The sequence below is a fragment of the Calonectris borealis genome, chromosome Z, assembly GCF_964195595.1.
Source record: "Calonectris borealis chromosome Z, bCalBor7.hap1.2, whole genome shotgun sequence".
NCBI lineage: Eukaryota > Metazoa > Chordata > Aves > Procellariiformes > Procellariidae > Calonectris > Calonectris borealis.
The window spans coordinates 82,780,805-82,792,867 of NC_134352.1; the positions used below are offsets into that span (position 1 = coordinate 82,780,805).

The window sequence follows — 12,063 nt, forward strand, 5'->3', positions numbered from 1 at the left end:
CTCTTATTTCCATGCCACCACCACACCAGCCTTAAACATCCCCGCTTTTAAAAGTTGTTTTGTACTAAAGCCAAAAATCTGAAAATCTCTTGTGAACGGGTCAAAATCAAAATCTAGAAATAGTGGCAGCACCTAAGGACATCAAGCATGGACTGGGGCCCGTTTGTACTGGGCAATGTCCAGGCAAATAACAGTGGTGCTCTCGGTGGCAATTTGTAGCTACATCTGTTTGCAATTGGAGTTGCAAAAGATCACTGTAATGATTTAGCATGCTGCGCCTGTCCCCAGGAGCTGGTTACTTCACTGCAGAAATTGATTTCACTGATCTGCAGGAAGAGAGATTCTTTCTCTTGCTTCATGCCCTCCCGTGAAGCAACAGGATCATGAGATCTGTATCTGATTATGCTTAGGGTGTAGCTCTGATTTCTAAGAAGGAACAAGCTCAGAATGACACTGGTGTCGGTAAAATGCCACAGCCTCTCGCCTTGTGACCACCTTGACCTCATTTCTTTCACTGTGATGGGGAAGAATTGAAGGACGTTGAGAGAGCCACTGCTCGCGGGAATCTTCGGCCTTGTCTTCCATACGCCGGAGGGAGCTGCTGTTTAGTTTCAGGTTTTTAAATCGAGATGTTAGGAAAGGGTTAGTTGCCTTAGTTTCATGGCTATTTATCTTCAATTCCTTATGGGCTAGAAAGAAGGCAAGAATCTGGAAAGAGCAAGAGCATAACTGATCTTTCCTGTTGTGGAAGGGGGAAGAAGTCATAGCCTTGAAAGGGATCAGAACGTAGCTGGGTAGACATCAGAGGGTGATTTAACAAGAAAGCCATTGTAAGGCACTGGAGGTCATGGCCTGACAATTAAGGAATCTTAATCATTGGAGGCTTTTAAGAGCAGATCAGAAATGCTTTGCTTAAGTGTTTACAATGCGAGGGAGCGTTGATTATGCTTTGGGATAGAAAGATGGATTAGATGAGGGCTTGAGGATGCTACCAGCCCTGCTTTTCAATGAGAGCCTCAAGACTGACTCAGCTAATGTTAGATGAAGGCTTTTTATCGCACAGGCGTAACCACGACTCAAGGCTTGGGAGGATTTCCCTGGACTGTGGCAGTCCCTTAGCACCACTTCATCGCGTAACACTGCACCAGTTGTGAAAGCTGGGGGGTGTTCTCCCCCTGCGCCTGCAGGGCAGCTGCACCGCTCCCCGGCTGCTGCTGCTTCACAGCATGTGCCGTGTCCCATTCATTGGCAAAGAGCCCGAATATAGACAGCGGCAGGGCCAGGCTGACTCAAGGGCTGTCCGAAGACAGCCACGTGTCGCTTCCCAGCATTGGAAACACAAGGAGAAAAAAAAATACCCAGCAGCTGTGCACCACAGCTGAACCATCTGCAGCACACGCAACGTAAATCAGCAGCCAGTTGTCAGGTCGGACAATTTGGCTTTTGATGGGAACAAGGAAAGTCAAAGAAACGAGATTTACGCAGCCAGCGGACCGTCAGTGAGGTTTCTCAGCTCTTCAGTTACGCGTTTGCAGGGGCAGAGTGCCTTGCAGGGAGATGTCCTTCCTCGCTGCTGGTATTTTGGGGCGGTCCAGCTTTTCCAGCGCGGGGATGGGATGCCGGCACAGGAACGCCTCGCAGGGGTCTTGCTGAGACAGGAGCGCGCCAGCCTGAGTGCTTGGCTGAGAAAATGTTTGATTTTGGGCTTCACCCTCTGCCCTGGCAGCTGTTGAGTGTTTCCACGGAGGTCACAGCGGGTGGTGAGGAGCTCTGCGGCAGCCTGGAGGGAGGCTGCCAGCTGGACCCCTCGGCTGTTGTGTATTATGAAATAATCACCCAACTGAGAATGACACGAATGCCTGGAGAGGCCTCCCTGCGTCAGCCTCACTTCAGATTACATCAGTTGCTCTGCTCTGAACCCCCAGCCTGATTTTTGGAGGCACCTGTCTGTTAACACCTGCAAGCTGAGAGCAGCTGTGCTGGCTGGGAGCTTCGCGTGGGGCTCGGGGGCAGCTGCCCACAGGGTGGCACGTCACGGGGGCTGCAGCTGGAGCCAGGCTGAGCTGCAGATCCCTTGGTTTTACGGACAAAGTACAAAAGATGCGCACGCTTTATCACCGTGCGCTCAATTCCTCTTCCTGGAAAATGTAAGGATCCAAATTCCATCTGGGGAAAAAAAAAAAAGGAATTGAAATTATGCGCTAGACGTGAAAACCAGTGGTCAACCTCAAGTGTAAACTTATATATGTTTTACCACAAAGTGACATACTGGTCTTATCAGGCCAATGTGCAAAATAATAACTGCTTTAGGAAAAAAATTAGTATTCACCCCCAAATTAGCTAGCGAATAGGGATTTAGTTTAAAGGAAACATTTAGGTACTAGAACCAGAATAATAAATGCTAGACAAATGCAAAATACACGAGGCAAATTTAAGACTACTGAGCTGAAATATGTATCTATTTACTCAAAATGCATTGAATCAAAAGATGTGATGGAATCTCTTTTGGCTTTATATTTCATCTAGTGCTATAGAAATATTCTATTTGTTGCAACGTTTCATTATGGCTGCTTTTCAATCTGACTGAAACTATTCAAAATTTTTTTCATTCATATCAATCCTTTTGTAGATATAGAATATTAATATGGGACTTTGTGATTAGATATAATTTAAAAAAATATTAAAATAGTTTCAAGATTTATTTTAAAAGTAAGTTTGTTGCATTTTGTACCGTCTCCAGTAAAACTCTGGAGCTCCAAATACTCTTTTGATATTCAATTCTGGTTTGGGTACTTGCAAGCAAAAAATGCTATGTGTCAAATTTCAAGTGTACTTAAGATTTTAATTACATCTAGTACTGAATAGGTCTTACAGGCCTGGGAAAGATATTGTATTTCTGAGCTATTCTTTGAATTTTTAAATTACAGGGTCAGCAGTGAAACAATAGTAATGCTGGCCCGTGCGGCCTTGCATGCTGCAAGAAAACCTTCAGTTTGTTTCCGAGTACGCAGTTGCTGTTAGTAACTTCAAGAGGCTTTAGAAACATTTTTCATTTTCTTATACGCTCACTTCATTAAAAAATTTCAGTACCAGGCTGGAAGGATTTCTGCTTCTCCAATTCAGAAACATTTGTTCTGCAAAGAAAACCCCACAAGCGAGTAAGCAGAGGCTTTACCAATAAGCGTGTGTTTAAAGTAAAACTTGCAGTTCCTTCTCTCTTCGCTGGGTAGGGAGGATACAGCGCTGCCTCCATCTGCCTTGAAGTCATTCAGCATTACACCATCCTTCCTGAACCATGTAATCTCTGGTAAAAAAAAAAAACAACCAACAACTCCAAAACTACAACCTAATCTACTAAATGCTTCCTCTAGCCCTTTGCAGAAGATGCCTTTAATGCTAATTAAGCAGCTGTGCTGCACTATTGGCTGGTAAAACCCAGCAGCAACAGAAGATTTTTCTCTCTCTTCCTTCCCCCAGGAGACGTGGGCTGTAGCTCAGGGGTGGGTGAACCCCTCGGTGTCCTGAGCACCTTTCCCGTGGTCCCTGTTCGGCCGCCACTGGTGGCTGCGGAGGAGCCGGGGTGACTTTGTGAAGGAGCAGGAGCACAGCGAGGGGACGGCTTGGCTGCGTTTCAGCGGCGCATTTGTGATTTCAGATGCTTGGCAGCCTGCAGCCCAGCTTGGAAAATGGGCGTTGTTTAAATGTTACTTGGAAGGTGAAGTTTCTATATATTCCTTCTGCAGAGGATGCTTAGTAACGTGCCTATGGATGCCGATGTCAGCTGCGTGGGGATCAGCTCTTGAAAAGTCATTCTCCCAGCCTGGAGCTGGAGGGGAACTTTTGGCGTGGGGCTGGTTGCGAGATGGGAGCGGGGACGGACGGAGGAGCTCCGCTCCCCCTGCAAAGAGCCGGGTGACGGAAGCCGGCCTGGAAACCCTTACGAGCCAAAGTGCTCTCACAACCAGCTTTTACTTTGACACAGGAGCGTGGCGCAGGATCGCTCCTGCCGTCTGCTCCAGCGCTGAGCTAATTTCCTCCCATTGTCTTTGGGGAAGCACAAGTGCCGCAGAGGAGAGAGGTGGCTGCGGTGGTGGCAACGGTCCCCTGGAAGCTCGGGCGCGGGGCTGCGCCGCCGGGCCCCTCCGCAGCTGAAGGAGCCTCCGCCGCTCCCTTCCCTCGTGATTCTTTCTAGAGATGTCCCACCGAGACGCCTGTTTCTCAACTGCGTTTCTTTGTGGCGGAGGAGTCTTTATCGCTTCCTCGTGGAGGTAACTAACGCTGAAATCATCTCACTCTTGGCAGAGGCGGTCAAAGAGTGATAAAACGGAGCCAAAGGAGCGTAGAAGAGGCGCTGGGCTGTACTCCCTAAATTCCTGGAGCCAGCACCACCTCTTGCCTTTCCTCCTCCCTTCCTAATCTTTCAGCCCATCTCCCTGAAAATTCAGAATGAATCCCCTGCTATTTCTCCTAATCTGGCATTTAAAATCTCAGGCAATAAAGCTTTCACCACTTCCCTTAGGGAGACAATTTTCCAGCCTACGGTTCTCCATTCAAAAGCTTTCCACCCCAATCCTCAGCTTAAACATGCCCTTCCTTAATTTCACCCCATTAAAATCATTAACGTATCACCAGTCTTCTCCTTTCATGCCACTTACTTCATTCAAGTATTTACAGATCACTAATGTCTCCCTGCTTAGTTTACTAATTCCGTTGTACCTATGATAGGATTTCTTTTTTTCTTTCGTAATGCCTCCGGGCTGTCGATTCCTTCAGTCGTGCCTCTTCGAGCTCCTTTCCATTTATCGCTCTTCTTGCAAATGCGAGGCAGATGCTCGCCGCCCTCGCCTGCGTCATTATGCTTTTCTGTACACCATCCAAAACTGCATTGCCTGTTCCTCGCCGCCGTGTCCTAACGCCTGTGCAACAGCATGCCGTTCTCCGGGCGTCTTTCAGGAGTCATGCCTCCAAAGCACGTCCTTCCCTTTAAATACAGATTCTGGATTATTTTCCCAGAAGAAGCCGGCCGGGTTGCGGAGGTTGATGTTAGTTGGTGGCAGGGCATGGCTAGAACCGCGTAGGAAATCGGAGCAGACTCTGGATTAGAGCCCCCAGCAGCCCCGCGCAGGGCAGGTTTTATCTTTTCTTAAGTACGGATTTCATTAGCACCCCGCCTGTTCCCTCTTATCCAATATTGGATGCACCGATGGGGCTGGTGCTCTTGCGAAGGAAGTTTTTTACATGTTTAGTGAGAAGTATCTTGCAAAGTGCTGTTTTAAAGGAGAATCATGAATTTCTGAATACGTAGCTCTACTTGTACCTGAATCTCTCTCTTGTTCTTACTTCTCCCCGACATGATAAATTCTCCTGAGGTAGTATGTGATGTCTGTCTTTGTTTCCCAAGTCCATGTATGTTATTTGGGGGGTGGTGGGGGTAGGTACCTACACACGTTTCTATACTATCAACCCTATAAGTGATTCTGCGCCACAAGCAGTGGCTGTGGAGGAGCGGGATCCTCCAAGGGTGCCTCTGCCGTACGATGCATGTTTAACGCTTGAATTTCCCAGGCGTTTGTAGGCCCTGATCAGGATTTAGAGACTACACCAAAACGATTGCTGCCACACGTTTTCAAATTGCAGAGCACGACCTACAATGTATTGTGCAGTTGTGCAGCATATATACCCCGGGGCTGCAAAGCTAAATACTCTGATTAAGAAACATCAGAACGATGTTTAATGTATGCATTATAACGTTGCCCTAATTGCACACCCGGCTTCCCCCACCCAGCCCCCAGGTCCCTGATCTCAGGGAGCGCAGGGGCAGGATCACCAGGACCAGCGCTGACGGGAGAACGAGCCTTGGCGGAGAGACTGGTGAGAGGCGTTTGCGGTGCTGGGCTCCTGCCGCCTTCGCCTGCGTCTCTCCCGAGCTCGTCCCTCCTCGTCACCCGGCCCCTGCGCCGGGGGAAGACGTTTCTTTCTTCTCGTTTCCTGGTTTCCTTCTGCTTCTTCCTCTGCTCTTTTCCTCCTGCGACTTGGCTCCAACCGCCGCGCTGGGTCTGCGCACTTCTGCTTCGCTGCTGGGAAACCAAAGCGAGCGGTGTGCCGTTAGCCCGCAGCCAGGTCTCCCTCCTGGCTGGTTTACCGCCTCAGCTTTCCTCCGCGGTGGGCGACCCACGGCTCCAGCCGGCGTGAACCGGCTCTGCCGGCGGCTGCCTGCCGCTGTGCCCCTCACGCCGTCTCTCCCGCTCGCACCTCCGTCCCGCAGGCCATGGCCACGGCCTGCCGCAGCCTGGCCCGGGCCGGGTGCGTCCCGCCCCGCCGGGGCCTCGCTGGGGCTCCTCGGGGGCCTGGGGGGGGCTCTCCCGCGGGGGTGGGTGCGTGCGTGTCACGGGGGGGACGCCCGCGGGTGTCGGGTCGTGCGTGACAGCCCGCCCGCCCGCCCGCCGCTCCCCTCAGGGCGCCGCGGGGGCGGGGGCAGAGGAGCGGGAGGGGGCGGAGCCTGCCGGCCTCGGCGCCGCTCTGCGCCGCGGGGTGGCGCTGGCGGGCGCGGCGGGAGGCGGCCGCTCTTGCGCGGCGCTCGGCTGCTCCGGCGGCGGCGGAGGGAGGAAGTGACGCCGCGCAGCGGAGCCCCGCGGCCTCCGGTGACATTTTCTCTGGCGTCGGGGGCGGGGGGGCGGCGGCGGCGCGGCTGAGACCCGGCTGCTCCCGGCCGCCCATGCCCCAGCTGCTGCCCCCCGGGGCGGAGGCCAGGAGGGGCCCTGCGTCGTCCAGGTGAGTGGGGCCGGCGCGGCCGGGGCTCGCCCGCTGCGCGCTCCGATGGGGCCGGGCCGGGCCGCCTCGCCGCAGCGGCGCCGGGCGGGCGGCGGAACCGTTGCCGTTAGCCCCGCTGCGCGCGGGGCGGGAGGCGGCGGGGCGCCGCGGGTACCGGCCTCGCCTCGCCCCCTTCCCCCGGGGCCGGCGGTGGCGGGAGCGGGCGGCCCGGCGGGGCCCCGGAGCGGTGCCCGGAGCGGGTGGGGGGGGGCTGGTCCCCACCAGGGCCGGGGAGGCGGGCATCCTCCGCCGCGGCCGAGGGGTTTCAGGAAAACGTGGGTGCCCGGTGGGCGGCTTTCGGTGCTGACCGCCCCGGTGAGGGGTGACCTCCATCACGGCCCGACACCCTGCCTGGAAGGCGGGAGTCCAGCCCGGCCGCCGCTTTTTTGTCCTAACCCTGCCCGGAGCCAGCGGATAAAAACCTTGCCACAGCTCCTGCAAGCAACTTCTGGCCACTTCGTGTTTCCTGGGACTTGCGTAGTGTGTTGTGGGAGCTGTTTGGAGCAAAACCCTTTGAAAAACAAGGCGTGTAACTGCTCCAGTTTTATGCTTTTCTATTTTTTTTGTTTACCTTGGGTGATGTGGGAATATATATTTTATGTGGAAAAAAAGTTCAAGTTGTTCGATGCTTATCTAGCCCGAGTTCCCCTTGAGCTCCTAACGTCTAATGGGTTGCAGATGTGGCTTTCAGCGACACAGCCATCCGAGGAGAATATAAAATTTAACTGTGCTACTTGTTCTTTTTAAAAAGGAAAAAGGCAGTCTGAGCAGACTTGTAATATTTTAAGTATTTCCCCAATTCCAGTATGGTAACTTTCTTTGCATTGAGGTTATTGGACAACTACTTAAAAGGCCACTTTTTGGAAGACTTGCCAGGTTTTTTTTAGTTTTACATTGTGTAGCTGATAGGGAGGGCTTCCATCTTCGTTAAGTAGCATCTAATTGTATTTATGTCTTAGTTTGTTAGTAGTGGAACTAGGCTACTTGTATTAAAGTTTGTAGGTACCTTTATGAATCCATAACTGCCATAACTTAGTTAAACAAGGCATTGGTTGTAACTAGTTACATACTTTAAGCCAGCACAAAGTACCTAACAGCATTTCAAAGGCTGAAAAAACTTGTGTGTAGAGATGTTATGACATAAGTGTAAATCCTGTTTGGTTTTGGTTGTTTCCACTGGCAAGTAATTCTAGCTTTTAAAAATGAATGAGTAGTAAATCTTTGAATCTTTGAGCATCTCTTTAAAAATGTAAAATTTCTCTTAATTCGCCTTTGTCTCCCTCCCCCCCCAAAATAGATTTTATTTAAGTCTTCTCTGGTACTTGTCACGCACAAGACCAAATAATAGTTTCACTTATAGGCAAATACTAGCCTATTTCCAGTTTTCAAGCTAAAATTTTAAGTACAAACAGTAATAGCTTTCCCCTTAGAACAGCAAACAAATGTTAAATTTAAAATGTTGCTCTTAAAGTATCTTATGTTGCTTAAGTCTATTAAAAAACTTAATGTTTGACCTTGAGGTGGAAACTGGGTACGGTGCTCTTTGAGGTCTTCATCTCGTGGTTCTCCTGCCCCAGTTAACACCTGTAGTTGCTGTTTCTGTGATACAAGAGCTGAGAGTCAGGCAGTCACAACAGTGCAGCTTTCCCTGTTGCCTTGGAGGTGGGAAACATTGCCTTTGCGGAGTAAATAGATTTGTAACAAGCATTGAGGAGGACAGTAAGTTGCTTGTCATGTGTTTGCTAAACCCAAACATTCCGCCCCATACGCACGTGCGATACAAAAGCAGTGAGATGAAGTGTGGAGAACTCGGCTGTCCAACAGCGATCGTTTTTAAGCATCATTTTCTGAGTATTTCTCACATCTAGTGATCTAGAGGAGTCTGGTGCTGGCAAAAGAAGGGGGTGGTTACGTGGCTACTAACAGCTAATAAAATACTGCTTTCTGTGGTTCTGGTATACCAGTAACACTGGTGTTTTGTCTAGGGGATTAGGAGGAGGGATGGCGGGAGTGATGGAAGGTAGTACGTGAGTTTGGGCAGCTGGTATTTGTGCTCAAGTATGAGGATAACAGTTCTGACTCATTTTTAAACACTTGAATTTTTAATTATAATGTGTCGACTATTTCTGTTTGCTCTTCAGCCTAATTGCTAGTTGGCATCATGAAGAGGTGCGATGAGAAATTCCTGAGAAATCAGGAAGAGGAAAGGACTGTGGTCTTACACATTCAAGCGTATGATGTGTATTGCAGTACAGCCTGGCCATCTATGCTTGCGCTCAATAAGTACATGAAGGCTGCCTGCTTAGTAGAAATTAAAGTGCACAAACAAGTTGGGAAATGAGTGGATACATTAAACTGGGTACTGCGGAGGGAGGGGAAGAGGGAAGGAACCTGAAGCCAACCACAAGGCAGTTGAGCATGGTCGATACGGAGCGGTCACAACACGCACAAGCCAAGCGCTGCTCGAACTGATAAAAGAGAGGTAGGAAGGATGTTTGTGTGCGGTTGACAAATGGGCAGATCACGCTGGCGGCTGACAGCATGGAGGAGGTGGGGATTAATGAGGTAAGATAAGATTGGATGAACAAAGAGTAAATATAGAGAATCATGAGGGGCTTTGAACACTAAGCGCTAGGGAGATAAGTTGGTGTAACTCGATCGGAGCAACGAGAAATAATTGCCTTGGTTGTCCTGACCCCTCATCTCCTTGCTGTGTATTTACCTTTAAAATGCAGGCTGCTTTGCCTTGCCTTGATTTTGTTCATTTTCTTTGCTCTCTCTTGTATATTCTCACATCAACTCCCTGCTCCGCCAGGGATGTATGTGCCATCTGTGACCCACCTGTATATCAACATCTCACTTAAACATCTGTTAATGAGATGGGAGTCTCTACGTACCACACTGTGAAAGCGGCTGCAGACCGAGCACTCCCGACTGTCTGGTTACCCTCTGACCGAAATGTCACCACTAGATATGTGAAAGCTTTGGAAACTTTTCAAATGAGTAAATAGCTTCAAGCAACCTGTATTTAATTTTCTATAACATTTCAAAGTTAGTGTGTTGATGGTATTTTGTGACAAAATTGGGTCTATGGTCAATCTCAGCTTCTGTGTTTTTATCTGCAGTTGACTAAATGACTTAGGAAACTGTAAACATTGACAGAAACAGAGCAGCAGATTTAATAACACATGTACTAGATCAGAGGGAAAGATTTAAATACCATATTTGCAAGCGTATAACTCGCACCTCAGAACAAGCATTCTGAAAAAGAAGTACCAAAACTTGAAAATCTTTGCTGGCTTGAACGTTATCGGTAGCAATGAGGAACCAAAAATGAAGCTGCATTGGGAGAGGGGGACAGGCGTAGTGCTGGGAAAGAGTTCTGGGATAAAGTTGCGTGGGGCAGTGCATGTCACTGCACAGTTACAGCTCCGAGAGAACCTGAGGCTTACGTGGCAAGGAAACCACTTTTGTCTCGGTTTTTCAAGTACGTGAATCGAAGTTCAGCAGAGAAACGACACTCGTGCCTTTAACTTTAGCCCTGTAACTCAGGAGCAGCTGAACTGTTACGACAGCAGAATCTGTGGCAGCAAATATTATTGCAGGAAACTTAGTGTGATTTTTGTGGTGATTTGTGTGGTCTTTCTGTCGCATCTTTGTTCCAGGTTTTTAATGCATAATGCAGTTCTGAGTCTGCGACTTGAGGTCTAGAATGCAACGTCTACAAGTGCGCAATTCTGGGCGAAAAGAAAACTGGATGAAAGAGACTGTAAATGAAAATATGCATATAGTGTAAATATTAGCCTCTGCAGTTGCTTTCTCCTGACAGAGTACATCCCTGAGCTAGACTGGAGTGACTGATACCTTGTCACTTACTCTGTTATTGCTAAGGGTTAGAATTTAATTTTGTGGTTGCCCATTCCCACTTGTTAGTGTTCCCTCTTCAGTGTTCCCTGATCAGCGTGAATGGACCCTGTACAGTATAGCAGTTTCTCCACGGATGAGACTGACTTTCTGCATGTCGGGCACACGTCGATTACTCATTCAGGACTGAAAATGAGATGCGGCTCACTCGCTGAGGTGTTGCCGTTACACCGTTGCAGATGCATTACTGAATGCACGGGGAGGTCAAATAACATGCCCGTGGTCATGTGATGAGTCAGCTTTCGATTCGGAATGATCCAGCCTTTTTATTTAAGAAGGTATTTAGGGTTTTATATCGATTTGACCATGTAGTCTGTCTCTTGAATGCTCGGAAATTGATTTAAGTAGCAGAATAGCGTACAGGCTTCAGCCATATCACGCTTTGTGATATTTGGTCTCCAAGAAGACAGCTTAAAAGCTGTTAGGACTCAGTCTGACAGCTTTTTAATCATAAGCAAAACAGGTGGTCACTTTTTAATTAAATGCAAGTATTTAAGAGTCTTTCAAGTTAGCATTTTTGTTTCAATATACGTGGATCATGGATTTGACTTTATAGTGAGACTTCTGCAGCGTCCTGCCCCATGCTCTTCTACTTTGATGTTTCAAAATTTCCTGGAAACGAGCAGGAAGGAAGAGCCAGACCACGATTGGATAAGTGTTCTTCTTGCTTCGTTTCTGCTGCAATGTCTTTCACAGTGTTTGGTCATTAGCCTTTCAAGACTTATTTTAGAGAAGGCAGATTTCACTTCTATTCATCCAAAATGGTTAGAGACCAAGTGACTCAGAGTAGCAGAGCTGGGAATAACTAAAATCCAGACTTTATAATACCGGTTGTCTGTGTGATGATGCAGTTATTACCATTTCAGTAATTTGTTTTTCATTGGGAATATTACATTTCCATGATACCAGTTTGAGGTTGGCGCTGTGTGCTCCAATAGTATTGTCAAACTTTCTGAAGTAAAAAGAAGCAACTTAACATGATAGCCAGGTAAGGGTAAGACAGTACTGCTCTCTTGTGCTGTGACTTTCTCATCAACTGGTAATCTCCTGACTCCTCAGCTCACTCTCCCAGTTCTTGCTCTCTGGGAATGCCAACTCTTGCTAGGGAGACAGTTCTAAGTGATCTGGCAAAAGAAAAATTTTAGGGAAAAAGGTTGGTAAAGAGTAGGTCAGGAAGCTGTCTAATAATTCCATGTGCCTGTGGTTGGAAATACAATGTGAGATAAGGGGGGATTTAGAGGCTGTCTCCTAATGAAGTAAGTTGGATGAAATGCTGGTAGCCTGAGGCCTCATCGTGTTTAATATGATGTCTTTTGGAAATCAGGTTGT

At 48.6% G+C, this 12,063-nt stretch overlaps 1 protein-coding gene across 2 annotated transcripts in view; it reads left to right on the forward strand.

Moving 5' to 3' along the window:
• The first annotated feature begins 6,589 nt into the window (after positions 1-6,589).
• Positions 6,590-12,063, forward strand: part of LOC142075670 (protein ARK2N) — a 49,054-nt gene continuing 43,580 nt past the window's right edge. The window contains exon 1 of one of the 2 annotated variants that reach the window (XM_075137379.1): positions 6,590-6,771. Coding sequence is in view for 1 of the 2 variants with exons in the window: in XM_075137377.1 (XP_074993478.1) it covers positions 9,352-9,375 (24 nt within the window). In the remaining variant the exon portion in view is untranslated. Of the gene's footprint in view, positions 6,772-9,186; positions 9,376-12,063 lie in introns of those variants that run through there. The other variant, XM_075137377.1, reaches the window with a different exon arrangement.